Source organism: Acartia tonsa, chromosome 2 (assembly GCF_053477335.1).
Source record: "Acartia tonsa isolate MP-2025a chromosome 2, ASM5347733v1, whole genome shotgun sequence".
NCBI classification, from domain to species: domain Eukaryota; kingdom Metazoa; phylum Arthropoda; class Copepoda; order Calanoida; family Acartiidae; genus Acartia; species Acartia tonsa.
In genome coordinates, this window is record NC_137261.1 from 54,366,834 (window position 1) to 54,385,310 (window position 18,477).

Consider the following 18,477-nt stretch of genomic DNA (forward strand, 5'->3'; position numbering starts at 1 on the left):
CAACCAGTACATATATGTATGCCTACAACCATGCCTGATTTACGTCACATATTAACACACAGATATTTAATTGCACAGACAAACACTAAAATCCTGGTCCAGAGCTAATGTTATAGCATGTACCTCTTGAATTTATTCAGTTATTTACTAACTCTCCTACCATCAACTTCTCTTTCTGGCTTTAAAAGGTAATGACTTAGTTGTTTGGCATGCATTGTAGTTTAAATTTAGGCCCCTTAGTACTTAGCATGAATTGAGCTCAGGCCTTATGTTAGAACTCTAACACTTAGCACAATTCACTGCTTGGGACTTAGGGCACATTTCTGTCCTACTCTACTTATAACTTTAACACTTATCCTGTAAATATTTCCATACTTAACTTATGCACTTGTGATATAAATACACTTTATAAAAACATTTTCCTTCCTTAATACTTGATATACTTATATGATTCTGATCGAATATCAAAACCAACCATTTATTCTTAGATTAAAGCAACATAATACTTCGCGTGGGTCTTTTGTTGAGCTTCCACCAGCTCAACCAAATTCGTATTATACTTGTGGGAATAGAGGGTTAAGCATTCTAAACAAGCGAACCGACGATGAGAATGTCTATGTGTATTGCATTAAAATTAGGTTTTAGTAGTACTCATAGAAGAGCGGTCTCCATACCTAAATATGGACAAACGCCCCATTCGCACACACACAAATTTTTACAGTTTTGTCTTTTTTAAAAAAATAATTATTTGTCTAAAGTACTTGAAATCAAAATCAAAATCAATTATGTTTTCTAATTGTCATTGCTTGGTCATGATTTGGGTCATTTTTTGTTAGTTTCTGACCAAAACTGTAGGGTTTATATTGAAAAGAGTGAAGCGATCGGTTTTTTTAACACCCTTTATATATAAGAAGATTTTAAACTTCTAATAGTTCACCGAAAAGAGCAATCATATAAAACTATGTTAATGAAAAAATGTAGGAATCGATCAAGCAACCCAAGCAATCAACAAATCCTTTGTGAAAATATGAAGAATGTAAACTTGTTTAATCCCTGAAAACTTCAACCAAATATCTTGAAAAGGAGCCGAGAAAAGCACGTTTACCCCAAAATGTTTCAGACTGATGGACATACGGACAGACGGATATTTAAAGTTATAGAGTAGCTTTGCTACTAAAAATGTTAGTACCTATTTCTGTATTGAAATATAAATAGAAAGAGTAAATGTGTACGTCATGAAGGGCTTGATTAGATATCTAGACAATTACCAGAGTGAAGAGCAATATCCAATTTTCTTATACAGTAAAAGTTGCAGGGCTGGCCTGAAAATTGTTAAGGAAGGAATGAATTATTACAAATAATCTTTAATGGTAGTCTTAAACAGTCATTTTAATCAACTTTACTGCATACGTTTTGCATATATTTTTTATTGAAATAGCATTAATATCAAACGCGCTTCGAAAGTCTAAAATACACATATTCCTTTTTTTCATGAGTACTAATCTTTCATAAAGATTCGTAATTTTAATTAACATTTAAAAATACTTTATTTTAATTCAGCTACCTTACTGCTCTATTATGCAACTGTATAAATAAATGCGTATAATCTACATATAGTCTTAATAAAGGTAAAGGGAGGTGTTTAATCCCCACTCCAAAAAAATAGTACATAGAACAAAATAATTTTTAAAAATAGAAAGGGGGGGGGGGGTAAAAAAAGAAATGAAAAATTGGGTGATATCCTGTTGGACATTTTGTATTCAATTTTGAAAATTTTATCATAAGGATACTTTTGTAAAATTTTGCAGTCCAAAAGATTTTGTTTTGAATGTCCGCTGTAATATAAATGTCTGGTCTGCTAGATGAACCTACAGTGATTATTTTGATAGCATGGGATTACAGCCAAATATAATATGTTTCCATCCTGATATTGTGGTGTGAATAAGCCTGGGATCATACCTTTAGCAACCATTCATTGTCTGGGTGAGGAAATGAGAAAAACTCTCTCTTTCATGCTCAGAAATTTTAATTACCTATGTATGCTTTATTTCTACATTCAAAGTAACGGTTATGTAATGCAAATTTATATGCTTTTTCTTTAAATCAAATATCAATTACAAATGCTTTAGAAATATTGGGGATATAATAGTTTTTCTCGTATTCATTCGAATCCGGTGGTTAGGAACCGGTTTTCATCCATACGAAAAAACTATGCCTAGCATCGTATTATATCCAACTTTCTACGAATATAAAAATGTACACCTCGGGGCTAAAAAAACTGGTTTTAATCTTATAAGTGTACATTCTATATCCGCGGAAATCTGTTTATAATACGATGCGAGAAATAACTATTATATTGTTTTTAGAATGAATTACAAATAATCCGACCACAAGAATTAATCTTGACTTTGAAATTCATCAAAAAATATTTGATTGAATATTATAGCAAATTTCTGTTCCACAATTAGTTGGAGTGAGAAAATAATCTATAATAATCATTAGATATAAAGTAGTAAGCTATTATTGTGTCTTACGAAGGTTCTTGCTAAGCGCTTAACAGGGATCTTGGACAAAGTAGCTTCGGACAAAGTAGCTTCGGACAAAGTAGCTTCAGGACAAAGTAGCTTCAGGACAAAGTAGCTTCAGGACAAAGTAGCTTCGGACAAAGTAGCTTCCACTGTTAATAAAGGTCATGGCCGCAGCGCTCGGCCCCCTGGCTTGCCTAGCCGCGGGCGCTCGGCCCCCTAGCCTATAACCTAACCTAACCTAACCTAAGAATTGTAAAAACATCATTTTAAAAATTGTAAAAACAATATTTAAAATTGTAAAAATCTACCAACCACTTTTTGTGAAATCCACGAAATTCCAATCCACCTAAGTATTAAAATTTGTGGATATTTTACTTTAATAAATGTCCTGAGGCTAACATAGGTTAGGTTAGGTAAGGTTATAGGCTAGGGGGCCGAGCGCCCGCGGCTAGGCAGGCCAGGGGGCCGAGCGCTGCGGCCATGACTTTTATTACTATTGGAGACTATTTTTCTTAAGAAGCTACTTTTCTTAAGTAAATGTCCTGAAGCTACTTTGTCCTGAAGCTACTTTCTCCTGAAGCTACTTTGTCCGAAGCTACTTTGTCCAAGATCCGCTTAACTGATATGTTTCTCGTTTACCATTAAGCCTCTTACAGGCAAATGGAGGGTTTTTAACTTGGGGAGGGGTATCTTCACCCACCCAATAAAAGATGACCTCCCAATCCAATAATGTTTTTCTTCATAATTAAAAAAAAACTATTTAAAATTGGGGGATGGACCTTTCCTCTTCCAGCTTAAGTGCCCCTAGATGTTCTAGGAACGAAATTGCCAGTTATGTATATAATGAGCAAATCTTAAGGCATTTACATAGAAATATAAATAAACCATTGTTTCTTACCTATTTCAATAATAGTAGTTTAATGCATTTTAATGTCTTTGTCTTTTACAGCTGAGTATCAACACATTACTAGGCATAGTAAGGACTCCTTAACAAACTGTGTTTGTATATTTCATATTTCATGGTAACATCATCATCCATAATACGAAAATAATAAGTATTTTTGTATAAAATTCTATACTAATTGTTTATTAGAATACCTATCCTAATCATCTGCATTTAGAAAAGATGCATTTTTATAAAAAGTTTGAACAGCGTGTTTTAATAGTTTTAAATGTTTAGTGTGGCCCACCCTGAGTTTTATACATAGGTTTGCTGAAAATGTTATGTAACAATAGTTTAACAGCTAAGAAGATGCCTAAAGTGTGGTGTGATGCATTAGCTTTATATTCCTAGGAACTATTGTATATATTCTAAAACACCTGTGCTCTATGGTAAACCCGAATGTATTTCTATAGTTTGTAAAATGCACGAATCTAAGTGGAAAGATAATTTCATAACTTGTATGTTATTTGAGATATTAACTTTATCGTGATCATATTCTTTAATGCAAAAATGTTTAGTTTGGACAAAATGGCTTAAGAGTGGTATCATAAACCAAGGACCAGAAACCTGATACTACTAGAAACACATGTCAATTGCCTTGTTTAGGTCAAAATACCATTAACAATTTAATATAAAATATAAACATTGAAGATTCAATAATCTATTTAGCCCCCTAACAAAAATAATTAGGGTATTTAAAGAGATAGTATATTATATCGAAACCGATTATTATTCAGTGGATTAAAACTTGTTCTCATCCATACGAAAAAATTATGTCTAGCATCGCATTATATTTAGTTTTCTACAAATATAAAAATGTACAATTATAAGATTAAAATTATTTATATCCACGGAAAGCTGTTTATAGTACGATGCAAAAAATAACTATTCTAGGTTAGGGTTTAACATTTAAGCTAGACTAAGAAAATTTAAGGTTTTTCTCGTTGTCCGTCTCCGCCCCCCCCCCCCCCTCCCTAAAAAAATCAACATTTTGCAGTTTTGCATACTATGCCCTTCTTTTCTAAGATTTTCATTTTATCAATTATGTAAATGTCTTATAATAAAATAAATATTTCCCATATTAAAACTAAAAGGATTCTTGATAATATTCACAAAATAATCTTAGAAAAGACTTTTTTTACTTAAAAAAAAGAATACACACACACATAAATGGATGTAGAATATATATACATGGATGTTATGATACGAGAAAAATTGTCGTCAATTTAGGTTGTTATTACTCTGTTATTTATTGGCCAGTTCGTTTATCCAGTAGTAGGAGAGGTGAGGGGATGTTGTAAAGGGGAGATCGATGATCGTTATTTTTATCCCGCTACAAGTTTTACTATATTAGAGTACATGATAATCTGGTGTAATATCCATGTAATTATAAATCCATTCATACATAGAAACACAAAGTATCCATTGAGCTCTAAATTTTAGATTGATTATTTGTTTGAAGGTCAGAGAACAAGTATAAAGTAAGTAGAAAGACATTTTGTTTATTTTAAGAAAAAATCTAAAAAAATAGGTTCTCAGCCTGGTCGTAAAAAAACTCCGCAATGAACTTCAAAATAAGTAAAAAAAGCACTGTACCAATTGTTTCTCCATCTACAATCAATTGAATCTAACACACGTATTAGGGAAATAGGGGATATTGGACTGTTTATTAAAATAGGGTCCTAAGTTTTATAATAAAATTTTCTTATTTGTTGGCTCAACATTCTTGGATGCTTTTAGTGAATTTTGATTGTTTGGCTCATAATGATGAGTATCTAAACGTCTCAAACACTAATTATAATCTACAGGAGGGCTAATTGTTTGTATCGTCATTGGAGATGTACATCAATTTATTATTGTCTTATCCATTTAGATACCTGCATGCGTACGGACTGACCCTAACATCAGAAAAGCTTAGCTATTAACAAAATAATATCAGAATCTAGACACCTAAATTGTCTGATTGCTCTAATCAAGCTAAGGTTTTATCTCAAGGTTAAACATTGTAGGTTAAGGAGATGATTTTCAATTCGATATTTTATTCAGAGATCTAAAGGGATAAGACAATTGCCAATAAATTGATGTACATTTCTAATAATAATAGACAAAATTACACCTTTTGTAGATTACAATTAGTGGTTGAAACGTTTGGACACATAACTTCATGAACCAACAAATCAAATCAAAGTCACAAAAATTATTGAGACAACAAATATAAATCGTTATTATAAAACTTTGGGGATATCATTCCCCCCCTCCCTGTGTTTCATTGCCTTTTCTATCTAAGTATTTAAAAAATTGAATTTATATCCAATTTGATCCTCCAAAATTAATTAAAACAATATTGGCTTTGGTACTTAAGACGCTGGGAGTCAAAATTGAAAAAATATGCGTAAAGGAGGGGAGTATTAAAAAACCACTGTAAAAAAAGTGTGGCTTCCCAATAAACCTGTAAGATATTCTATATTTATTATTCTGTGTGAGCCGTAATTGTGCGTGACCACAATCAAAGATATTCTATATTTATTATTCTGTGTGGGCCGTAATTGTGCGTGACCACATTTAAAGATATTCTATATTTATTATTCTGTGTGAGCCGTAATTGTGCGTGACTAGAATCAAAGATATTCTATATTTATTATTCTGTGTGGGCCGTAATTGTGCGTGACCACATTCAAAGATATTCTATATTTATTATTCTGTGTGAGCCGTAATTGTGCGTGACCTGCACAATCAAAGATATTCTATATCTATTATTCTGTGTGGGCCGTAATTGTGCGTGACTACAATCAAAGATCTCTCTCATTCTATGCTCACAGAATATATTATTATCATAACTGATTACGAATATGCAGGGATAAATGGATTGGCAGTGGTGGGACAAAGTGTCTCAAAAATTTGCCATGTGACGTCGTAAAAATGAGGTATTATCCATAATTTTTGTTGGGGTTTGACAATGAGGTAACAAATGTTCAAAAGTACATTGGTATATTAGAGTAAAACAATAGAGGGGGAAAGGGGTAAATAACTGAATGTTCACTTCCCGAGGACCCTATGCCGACTTTCAATTGGATCTTTGAAAATCAACCAATAGCGTCTGGAGTTATACACAACGAAGTCGCTACAAAATATCAGAAATCAATTTGCTAGCAGACTAAAAATGACCCCGGTAGTTGTCTGGTTTATACATCTATACTATAAATTTATTAGTATGAAAATAAAAAAAAAGATAGTGCTCAATTAAACTTGTTGTCAATAAATGTTAATAGTTATTTCTCGCATCGTATTATAAACGGCTTTCCACGGATATAGAATGTACAATTATGAGATTAAAACTAGTTTTTTTAGCCCTGTGGTGCCGAAGGCACCGGCTAAAAGAACTGGTTTTAATCTTATGATTGTACATTCTTATATTCGTAGAAAGCTGGATATAATACGATGCTAGACATAGTTTTTTTCGTATGGATGAGAACAGGTTCCTATCCACCGGATTCGAATGAATACGAGAAAATGAATAACAACCATACGAGAATGATAACATCCATAAGTAGCGAAGCAATACACAATTGTGGATGGACCAATATAGTTACAGAGCAGGTGTTGATTATCATAAAATGTAAAAAAAAATCACGAAACCTTTTTGGACAAAATAAATATTGGTCTTTTGTATCATGACCGACAGACCTACGGATTAAGTAAATCATATACTGAATGTCAGGGAATCTTCACATAAATTCCAGATGTCTGTCTTAAATATCAGCCGAGAAATTCACGTTTCCTTATAAAGGTTTCTTATAGACGGACAGATGAACATTTTGAATTATAGAAACGTTAAATCTGAATATAAACTTAATAAATTTCTATTAATAATTTTTTCAAAAAGATTTTTTATAAGGAAAAAGAAATATTTCAAAAATCTTCTAAGACAATTATATATCTATTTATTCCTAGGAAATTGTATAAATATCAATAACCGGATATATATTAATATAACCTAATATTATTATTATTTATCTCATTCTCTTTGTTTTTACCACGCAGTTTTAACATTTTGTAAGGAGCAGAGGCGTGCATAAGGTGTTGATAGGGTGCTACGCGAACGAAAATTTTGACAACCTCTTACGATTTTTGCCTCCCTCTTAAACAGTAATTGAGGAGGGGGGGGGGGGGCTTTAAAGGGTATAATACATCTTAAATATAAGGGGTTTAAAATGTAAAATGTGTTTTTCAGGGGATTAGACCCTTGTAATGGGAGTTGTAGGAAGTGTCTCTAAGCCCCCTAAAACAAATACAAAGCTTCCCTCGAAATTATAATACTTAAAAACAATCATAGCCTATCTTTGGAATTTTTAAAAAAAGGCAGGCAAAACATATAATAAGCTTAGATCGTCAATTAAATTCCAGTCCGACAAGATTATTAGTCAGAACGTGTATAATAAACGTGTACAAAAGAGAAGTTATTTAATTTTATTCATAAATATGTGAAATTTTCTAGTTAAAGCTTTGGAGAAATGATTATGTCCAAAACTCTTAAATCATAGATGCAGGGGCTTCTAAACTTTTTTGTGTGTGTGGGGGGGGGGGGGTGTATTCTTTTTATCTTATAGGCAAGGACTTCCAAGCTTTTTAATTTTTGGGGTGTGTAAAAATTCAAACCTCAAAATTTTGGGGTTGGGGGGTAATACATAACGTTTTTGAGTCAGACAAATTATTGAGAAAAAAAAAACGAAAAAATAATATGTTTACCGTTCTATCACCGATGCTGTTGACCGTACAAAGAAAATGTGTTGTTTGCCCGATGACCGCGGTCACATTTGCCCGCATATTCTCAGCAAACTCTGGCTTGGTCACGCTGATACTCTCAGTGTTGTGGAAATGCTGGTATACGCCTTAAAAAAAATAATTATCAATAGTTTTGAGGTAAAAAAGGTGGTAGGTCCTTTTTTGGGTTTTTCTCTTTTGCAACAAGTGTTTTTCCTAAAAATCTTAATTTTGAAATAATGTCCTAGGACAAAAAAGTATAATATTATAAGCAAAGCATCTCTATAATCAAGTACTTAAAATGTAAGTATGTCCTTTAACAGTATCCTGTATTTAACAGTTTTGCAATAAATTTTTGTACAATTTTGTTTAGACTTAAACATTAATGTTCTGCTTATTAAGTTCTGACACTCTACAAGAGTTATTTGTTTGTCCTTCCTTCTGATTTTAGAGCTTTGCTTTTATATATATGTTGTCATCCTTTTTTTCTTTATTTCTAAACAAAGATTTCAAATCTTCATGAAATTTATGTTATTTTTATATCTAAAAGATGTATTAACATAATTTTTAATAATTATTTGGAATCCTTTAAAAAATCATGTTTCTTTTTACTGAGGTTTTCCTAGACTTATTTTTCCTCTTTTGCTTTAACCTTCAGACTTTTATTGTATTCTTAAATTCCAAGATTTTTTTTTACAAAAATATTCGAAAATAAGCTCTTTAAAAGTTAAGGTTTTTTATACTCTTAACGCATATAAACTAATCTTAGATTACAGACAAAATTCTTGTGTTATTTTAAAAAGATTAACATAAGTGTTATATGATAATCAACAAAAAGATAAATATTATTGTTACATTAATCTACACCACTTTTTCAAATATTTCAAAGTTAACAGAGGCAGAAATCTGCTTATAATTCCCTAATTATATATATACATGTAAAAGTTTTTAAAATAAAAAATTAAACAATATATATTTATATTTAATGTTTAATGCTGGCTTATATATTTTCCAACCAATAAGTATGAACAGGTTATTGTTTTCGCAAAGTTATTTGTACCTAATAATAGGGTTCAGCAAAGTTATTTTAGTTAATAATGGGTTCAGCATATTGAAGAATTACAATGCATTACTATTAGTTATTGCATGCATAGTATAGACTTGGTTTAGTATCGTCGCTACTCTAAACAGCATGTGCGTCTGTACGTCTGTTTCTTGACCAGTTGTTCTGGTATTAATGGGATTGATGTAAAGCTTTTATTAGGGTCTGTTCATACGTCGTAGATCTTGTCCTAAAGACTTAAAACTTTGCCATTTGAAACATGCAGACTTTTAACCTCTTTAACAACATTTTTTGTATGCTAAATTTAACTTAATCATCTGATTTTTGAAATGAAACAACAAGGTATGATTATCAAGTCCTAAAAATGTAAGTATGTCTTCAACCAGTACCCTGTATTTTTAAAAAATTTTTATGTACAATTTTGTTTTGACTTAAAAATTTGTATCAAATACAATTAAGTAATGGATCATGTCGATCACAAGTTGAGCTATTGACATATTAATGTGACAATATATTGAAGCAACACAACTAGAAACCTAAATCTACGTCATTGTATTGAGTTACAATTTATTTTTCCTTGTTATAATTGTGGTAGCCTTACTATGATAAATTATTGCTTTATTGGTTCTACAAAATTATAAGGAGTGGATACAAAACCGCGACAAACAAGACCGCGACAGTTACAAAACCGCCCCATTACAAAACCGCGACAATAACAAAAATATAACTATGTAGGAATTTTTGTAGGAATACATGGCCGCAGCGCTCGGCCCCCTGGCCTGCCTAGCCGAGGGCGCTCGGCCCCCTTGCCCATAACCTAACCTAAATATTGTAAAAAAAATATTAAAAATTTGAAAAAAATCTATTAACCACTTTTTGTAAAATCCACGAAATTCTAAACTATAAATAAGTTAATGTACATTACACATTCAAACATATAGGTTAGGTTAGGTTTTAAGCAAGAGGGCCGAGCGCCCGCGGCTTGGCAGGCCAGGGGGCCGAGCTCTCCGACCATGACCTTCTAGCATTAAGATTTTTTTTATTATAGATTTTTAGTATTATAGATTTTTTTGTAATGTCGCGGTTTTGTAACTGTCGCGGTTTTGTTTGTCGCGGTTTTGTATCCACTCCAATTATAAGGCACACAGGGATAGAACAATGAATGATTAATTATTGCCTTAATATTAGAATTTATATACGTTGAGCCAATCTAACACGTAAACACTCATACTTTTTGCCTTCACACATTATTATAGCTATTTGCAAAATTAATTCATGATTAAGTATTTAATATTTATAGTGTAAACTATAAAATGCAAATGTCTCTACTGCTATAATTATTTAGGATTATTGTATATTATCCTTTTGGCTGTTTGTTTGATTTTGTATGTCTGTACTGAGGGATCTCGCTAACCACTGAACCGATGTGGTTGCAGGGTAGCTTCTTATAGGTCATGGAAAGGTTTATGACTATTTTGATCCAAGATAAATCGCCTAAAAATACGAAATGTTTTAAAATATTCCCACAGTTCGGCATTAGCGTAGAAACAAGAATAAAAAACAGAGACGAATCACTTCTCAAATTATACATCTAAAATAAAAACAAAAAGTACCACTAGAGGTAAATTCAAGTCTTTAAATCGGATATCCACTTATAGATTACTACACCCAAAAACTGCATACTGCAGGAGGCCTTAAGCATTACCCTAACCGCTACGCTCTGATACAAACTTACCTTAACTTAAAAGTCGGGCCTCCTTTTGCACCTTGATTTTAGTTCCTATACGAGCTTGAAAGCTAAAATGTCCCATTTTTGATAAAAAATTTCACAATGATAAGTCAGTCATTGTCATATTTTGCTTTTAGGTTCTTGTTAAAAGCAAAGCTTTTCTATAATTAGGGTCGGTCAGAACGTTCGTACATCCGTACATTGCATGCTGATTCCTATAACAGTTAGGTACAACTTAGAAAGCCCAGCAACTCTATAATTGTTACCAGAAAGTCCGCACGTCCATTTAAAACAAAATTTCACACACAGAAAATCATATAGAAAAAACGGGAGTGGGGGGGGGGGGGGGGTAAACGCACTGCCCTGGACCATTAAGAGTTAAATACTGTTGTAAATGTAATAAAACAAAACCCAACCTATATAGAAGCACAGACCCATTCTATAAACGGAGCTGTAAATAATTAGAGCACAAGAATTTACATTTTTGTTCCGCACTCAAAATAAATTGCACATTTTGATGGGGCATTAGCATACAAATTTAACCATGAAAGGAAACATGTTTCAACTTTTTATGAAGAAATATTGTTGCGCTGCTAGGGATTATGTGGTTACAAAACATATCCTTATAAACACTGGCTCTATAATTATATCGAAATACGTCTTTTTAAAAGCGAAGATTTTCTATAATTAGGGGTGGTCCGTCCGTCTGTCAGAAACGGATAGCTTTTTTCTTTAATTTAGGCATGTTAAAATTGTCATAGCGATGCTCGAACGTCCAATTTAAACATGTTGTTTTTTAAAACTTTTTTAACAATATTTTTTTATGTGATTTAATCGTCCGATTGATCTGAATTTTGGAGTACTGATTCTTTTATCGATAAGATACACTATTATAAGCGAAGCATCTCTATAATCAAGCCTCAAAAATGTCAGTTTTTGCAACAAATTTACGCAAATTCTGACACTCATCATACCGTTTCAGAGCTTCGCTTTTATGGATGTTGGCATCCTTTTTTATGTGCCTTTACAGACTTTGATAACCGTAGGACCGATATGGATCTCCTTTACAGTGGAGATTCTTATAGTTCTAGTGAAGGTTTATTATTATTTTGTGAGGGGAGAAGAGGGAGGGGGGTGGTAGATCTACCATCCCAAGAGAAATCGCTCCTAAAAAGAATTTTTTTTCTGTTAAAAAAGCATAATTCGCGGCACTTTTTAAAATTTCCATTAGGTCAAAATAAACTATAGCAATTATATGTCAATCTACGGCTCCCTCGTTTAACACGGAAGACGGAAATATGTTATTTGTATTCATAACAGAGAATTGTCATGATTCTTAATTGCAGAAAATAAAATGAAAACATTGTTATACAAATTTTATTCGAGATAAAATCCCTTTTATGGTGGGTGGTTAACCAGCAGCCCCCTCAATCTCTCCCCCCCCCCCCCTCCCGCCAAAAAAAATTATAAAATGATAGGCCAAGAGTTTTGCCATGCAGTGGAAAAAGCAAAGCAAAACTTAAAACACGTAGTAAAAAGGGAGGGGACATTGGGCTAATTATTACACTAGTACAAAAAGTTTTATATCAACGTTTTCTTTTTTGTTTGCCTAACAGCTTTGGGACTTTTATTGAATTTTGATTGGATGGTTCATTTAGTTGAGTGTCCCAACGTTTCCACCACTAATTGAAATCTACAGAGGAGTAATTTTGTGTATCATCATTGGGAATGTTCATCAAATTATTGAGCATTGATTGTCTTATCCCTTTAGACCCCTGCGTGTTATTGCTTGTAACATAGAATTAGGTTTTTCCATCTGAATTCCTAATTTTCTACATCAGTTTTCGACATACATTTCAAAATCATATTATTATTCTATAATATAAAGTACTAGCAGCTATGCACTTAGAGGCTTTTTTTGTGTAAAGGAGAACCTTATGAGTTTAGCGGTTAGCCAGATCCTACGCTACAGACAAAAAAGCTTACTAATTTTTCTAATAGTATAGGTAATGTTTTTTGTCTGAAGCTGAAGGTCTCATTAATTGTTGGTCCGAATAGGTCGAAATTTCAGGAAAGCAATATAAATGTTGGTTTTAGTCTATTTTCCTAGCCTCTTAGAGACGAAAAAACAAGTCCTTTAATAAAAAGCATAAGCAATAAGGATTTATATCACAAGTTCTAAGCATAGTTTTATCCATTTTCTCTCTAAAATGTAAGATTTCTAGAGGCTAGGGGCTCAGCCACTAGTATAACATTATGGAAAACCTTTAAAAATGTAATAAGCTTAGACTTTTTTTAGAATTTGCACTAACGTTTATAACAATTTTCTGCAAGTAAATGATCTCTCTGAACAATTTTAAAATTTAATTTCTATTCTCATTTATGATATTTGTTTAACATGTTCAAAGGTCGGGTAATGTTAGTCTAAAATTGTTAGACATTATTTCAAAAGAAGTTTTAATATAATGCATGTATTGTATACTTTTGCCAAGCACTTTATATTGGTGTTGTCATTCTTAATTTTTAAAACACCTTCTAATTGATTTTATTCAAATAACCTAATCCTCACAACTATATTTTATTTAAATTTAATTGTACTGTGATTTTCTATTAGAAGGAGGATAACAACAGGTTTTGAGTAGGTTAGCAGAGTTGTTTCAGAAAACCAGAGTGCATTTTCATTTTGCATTGATCCAATAGATTTTGGTAATAGATATATACATAATTAAAGTACAATAAGAAACTAATGACGTCATACTGGCCTACCATTGGTTAATTTAAATGTATACTGCCTATCATTGTATTATATTGTATCATCAACTTCGTACAATAAAATAAAATAAATCATCTTTCCTGATAGTCGTGTATTTTTAGTATTATTAATTTTTTGAATCATGAATATGTGTTTGAAATAATTTAACTCTATTTTTTTTATTTTATACACTGGAAAGGGGTTAGTATGGAGTAAGAGCCAGAAAAGTATTGGCCTATCAATGGTCATTTGTATTGTATGACGTCATTTTTATAGGCACTTTAAAGACCTTCTTGTTTGATAAACTGATTATTAATACTCTATTGTTGCAAATTGTCCATTGCAAGTTATCCTCTACGCAAACACACAGGTCCACAAACAACAAGAAAAAAAAACTTCAGTTTGAGTTTTTAGAAGCATTGCTATTCTATATAAGAATTCTTTTCAATGGCTAATTGTCTGTCTGAATAAAGTTTGAGTTATACGAAAAGGCATTTACAGGGGGGGGGGGGGCAGCTCTTGGGGCAGAACCCCTAGAGGCGAGGCAAGGGGCGAAGCACTAATAGTATGATTTAGTAAAATGCTATTGACTGTGTCTCATCCACAATCGTAATTGTTATGGAGAGTATTATTCTTGTAAGATAGTTAGGTAGGTTAGGTACATAACCAAGGGTCAACTAAGTTTTCAGGGTTGGTTCTTGAGTTAATTTCATCTGTATTATCACATCATAATATAATCTGTTACAAGGTAATAACTTTACTGTCCTGTCATTGCGAGGAACAGTCATGAATTCTTCTTCAGTCTTTCATTCTAGTTGTCATTTTCAGGAAATACATTGGTTATGAAAGTATGCTATCAACATTTTAAATTTCAGGCACAGAATTAAATCAAGTTTAAGTTTTGGAAGTGAAGGTTAAGATTTTTGAAATGAAAAATATCCTTTAAGCTTCAAAACTAAGAAAATTATAGCTTTTTGATGTTTTTAAGTCAAAATGAACCTAAAAACAAAGGTTATGAAATAAAAGGGTGAAGGAAGTAAAATATTACTTTGATTTCTGGGCGGAAATTAATTATATAATAGGGGCTGAGAAAACAGGTCGGGTGAGCGTTCAACACCCTTCCCTCCTCCCGTTCCCAACTACTAAAGGTACGAGAGGGGGCCTCAACGTATGGGATTAACTTAAGAGTAGTTTTTCCTCACAAATATGTAATAAATCATTTTGAATGCACAATTATGTCATTTTACCCAGAGTTTAATTTGAAAGTTTTGTAAGAAACCTAAGAGAAGGAAATTCAAATTAATTATAAAATGAGGAAAATAAAGTGATTTATTAATATAAGGGGGGGGGGGGTTTAATGCAACCATCTCGTAATCAGTGAGCAAATGCCACTTAGAATTCGAATTTCCATCTGATATTTTGCATGAATAATCCTTGGTAGGTCTATTTTCCCTAAATCGAACAAAAAGTTGGAAAAGTAACGGCTAACGGCTCAGCTGTTTTGCCATTTTTTGGATATCTATAATACTAATTAGTCACAAAACCTCTCTCCACATAATACTCGTTGCCCTTCCAAAACACTATTAAACGGTTCTAGACGGTAGTTGTTGGTACTAGAAGTTTCAAAAATGGTTATTGCTATCATTTAACATGAATTAAACCAAAAATATGTTTTATAAAATAGGCAAATAACGGCTGAGCCGCTAGCCGTTACTTTTCCAACTTTTTGTTCGATTTAGGGAAATTAGACCTACCAAGGATTACTCATGCAAAAGTTTAGATCGAAATTCGAATTCTAAGTGCCATTTGCTCACTGATTACGAGATGGTTGCATTAAACCCCCCCCCCCCCCCCTTATAAAAGTACCTAGATATTTGAACATCTACTTTATAAATATGAACAGGAAAATTTTACTTCATGATTTTTTTCTCTATAAAATCTCTAAAAATAAGTGTATGATTGAGAAAAAGCCTCATATTCTCGTATCTAATCTGTAATAACTTATTGTTTAAAGCATAATTTATTTGTTTTCACGAGAAATGGGCCTATTATTTTTTTTCTGTTTGTGTCACTAAACTGGATAACTATGTTTTTGGTACATCGTTTATTTTGTATAATTAAAGGGTATTTATTACAAAGTAATATTGATATCTTATTCTAAAATAAAAGATATTTTTTATATTTTCTTATCTCTGACCTAGAATAAATACTTATCTTCCAGAAAATGCTTAAAGACATGATAAAGTTATCTCTTGTCTTGAATTAAAACGACCTTCAAGAACATGTTTGAAGAAAATTAGCTTACACTAATAGCATTAATTTAAGGGATCTTGAAGAAAAGTTATTTATTTCATCGCATTATAGACTAGACATTAAAGTAAAACAGTAGAGTAAAAAGTGTTAAATATATATCCCCAACTCGTGGACCCTGGGCCGAATTTCCATTGGTTCTTTGTCAGCCAATAGCGTCTGAAATAATAACACAGCCAAGTCGTTACAAAAGCGGAAAGAGGTCCCCAACACACGATCCAGATAGTTATCTGAATTGTATATCTATACTTATTCATTTATTTTTTTAGCAAAATGAAAAATTATGAGAATAATTCCTTTTGTTAGCCTCATGAGACAGCGGGTCAAGTCATAATGTGCTTGAACGTGTAGCTTGATAGCCCTAGTGGCTAGACAAAAGTGTCTCAGCCTACTCCATGACTACTTAGGCCCAAACCCTAAGAAACTATGGCTAATCAATCAATCAGCATCAAAGGGCCGTTGACCCAGGCTAACAAAACTGGTATTAATATTATGATTTTTATAATTATTCTCGGAAATTATCTATTGATCAAAGCCGGTTCTAATCCAGCGGATATTAATCGGTGTTTAAAACCATACTGAAAATATTATCCTGTATCCATGGTCTAGAATTAATAACTGCCTTCAAGAACATGCTTCAAGAAAATGCAACTTGCTAAGAGTTCACCTTAAATATATGATAACAGAGAAATGTAAATAAGCTGAAGCTCTTTGTAAAGCTGTTAAAGGGGATATATTTAAAATTTTTGGCCGAAGTATCCAAAATGACGTTATATTATGATAGTCCATTATTCTAAAATAAAATATTTCGAGATTTTTTGACCAAAAGGTTAAAAATAAGTCATTTTGTTAATCCGGAAATAAGATAGCTGGATGATTGTCTGTCTGCAGATCTACAGTGATGAATCTTCCTAGCACCCGCTATATCGATAAGGTTATCCTTCGTAGTGGAGCTTACTATAGATTATGAAGGTTTATAGCTATTTTGAGGAAGTTTACCACAACCTCAAAAATTGGAAGGTCACCTTACCCCGACTCCCCTCTTATTTAATACCCTTTCAGGCCTCTAGGGGCACAGTTAAAATTTAAGAAGATCAGAAAGTATTCTATCCAAATATGAGATTTTTAAATGTATACATCATCATTTTTAATATGTTTTGTAAACAATAATTGAAATAAAATCTAAATTATATTTTTCATAGTTTAATCTTTTGATTTAAACTAGTTTAGTTAGGTATAGTCCCTTTCGTGACAATGCCTCTTTAGGGCTTTTCGTCGTATTTCCAAAGTCGCTTTAGGTTAGGTGATTGGCTCCTCAGGGTTAGAGCCCTCTCATTGGCTAGACATTGGAGAAAAGCTACAGTGAAATTACGAAAACGCCCCGTAAAAGGCAATGCCACGAAAGGGAATATACCCATGAAGTTAATAATCCTTTTGAACCTTTACTTATTCTTTAATCCCTGACATTCTACTCTCTGTAGGCTTCTAGGCATACAACTTTCAACAATTTTATCTCAGGCCCAACAAGACTTCTTCAAATATGTAATTCTTTTGTATCACAGTAAAGTTTATGCTCTAATTACCATTTATGCGTGGAGTACTCATTGTGTAAATTAGGATCTCAGGAACAGCCTCCTAATCTGTTGAGTTGACTGGTAGTTGCATCTTCCCAAATTTTTCCTCATTTGTTGAGATTAATTATGATATACCTTGCAGGTTGATTAACAACATCATTTTTATACTAACTTTTACTTTTACTTCAACATAAAGAGACATTCCTGTATTTAGACTATAGAATTATTAATATTTTTCAGATAGCTGGACAGAGCGTCTCAAAAATCAGCCATATAACGTCATAAAAATGATAAGATGAGAGGAGAAGTGGGAAAGAAAACTCCTAAAAAAGATATAATCCCTAATTTTTATGACGTCACATGGCTGATTTTTGAGACAGTTAGTCCTTCTACTTTTTCATGCAAGTATAATGAAAGGTTAATGTGAACACATCCACAAAAGACCTTTTAAAATATTGCATTGCTTTAAAATGAAAAAAAAGAACAAATGATGGATTTTAAATTTTATTTCAATCCTAATATACAGTAGTGATTTTTTTTATGTCTGTAGCGAAGGATCTCACCAACCAATCCGAACTGAAAAGGTAATCCTTTACAGTGAAGCTTCTTATAGTTTTAGGGAAGGTTTTTAACTATTTTGGGTATCTCCACCCTCCCAGTAAAAATGACCTCCCTCCAAAACTTTTTTAAAATTAAAAATGAAAATGGGGTAGGCTTCTCCCCTTCTCACCTTAAGTGCCCCTAGAGGCCTCTAATTGTTCTACATTGTAACAAAGAGGAGCATCCTTTGAATTGTTAAACTTTAAAAATTTGTTCT

The 18,477-nt window shown here is 32.4% G+C and overlaps 1 protein-coding gene across 1 annotated transcript in view; it reads right to left on the bottom strand.

Annotated features, from left to right (window-relative positions):
• The window catches only part of LOC145312181 (zwei Ig domain protein zig-8-like), a 128,060-nt gene that overhangs the window by 66,029 nt on the left and 43,554 nt on the right, over positions 1-18,477 (bottom strand). Inside the window, exon 3 of the mRNA XM_080151369.1 lies at positions 8,218-8,360. Coding sequence (XP_080007495.1) covers positions 8,218-8,360 — 143 coding nt within the window. The remainder of the gene's footprint in view (positions 1-8,217; positions 8,361-18,477) is intronic.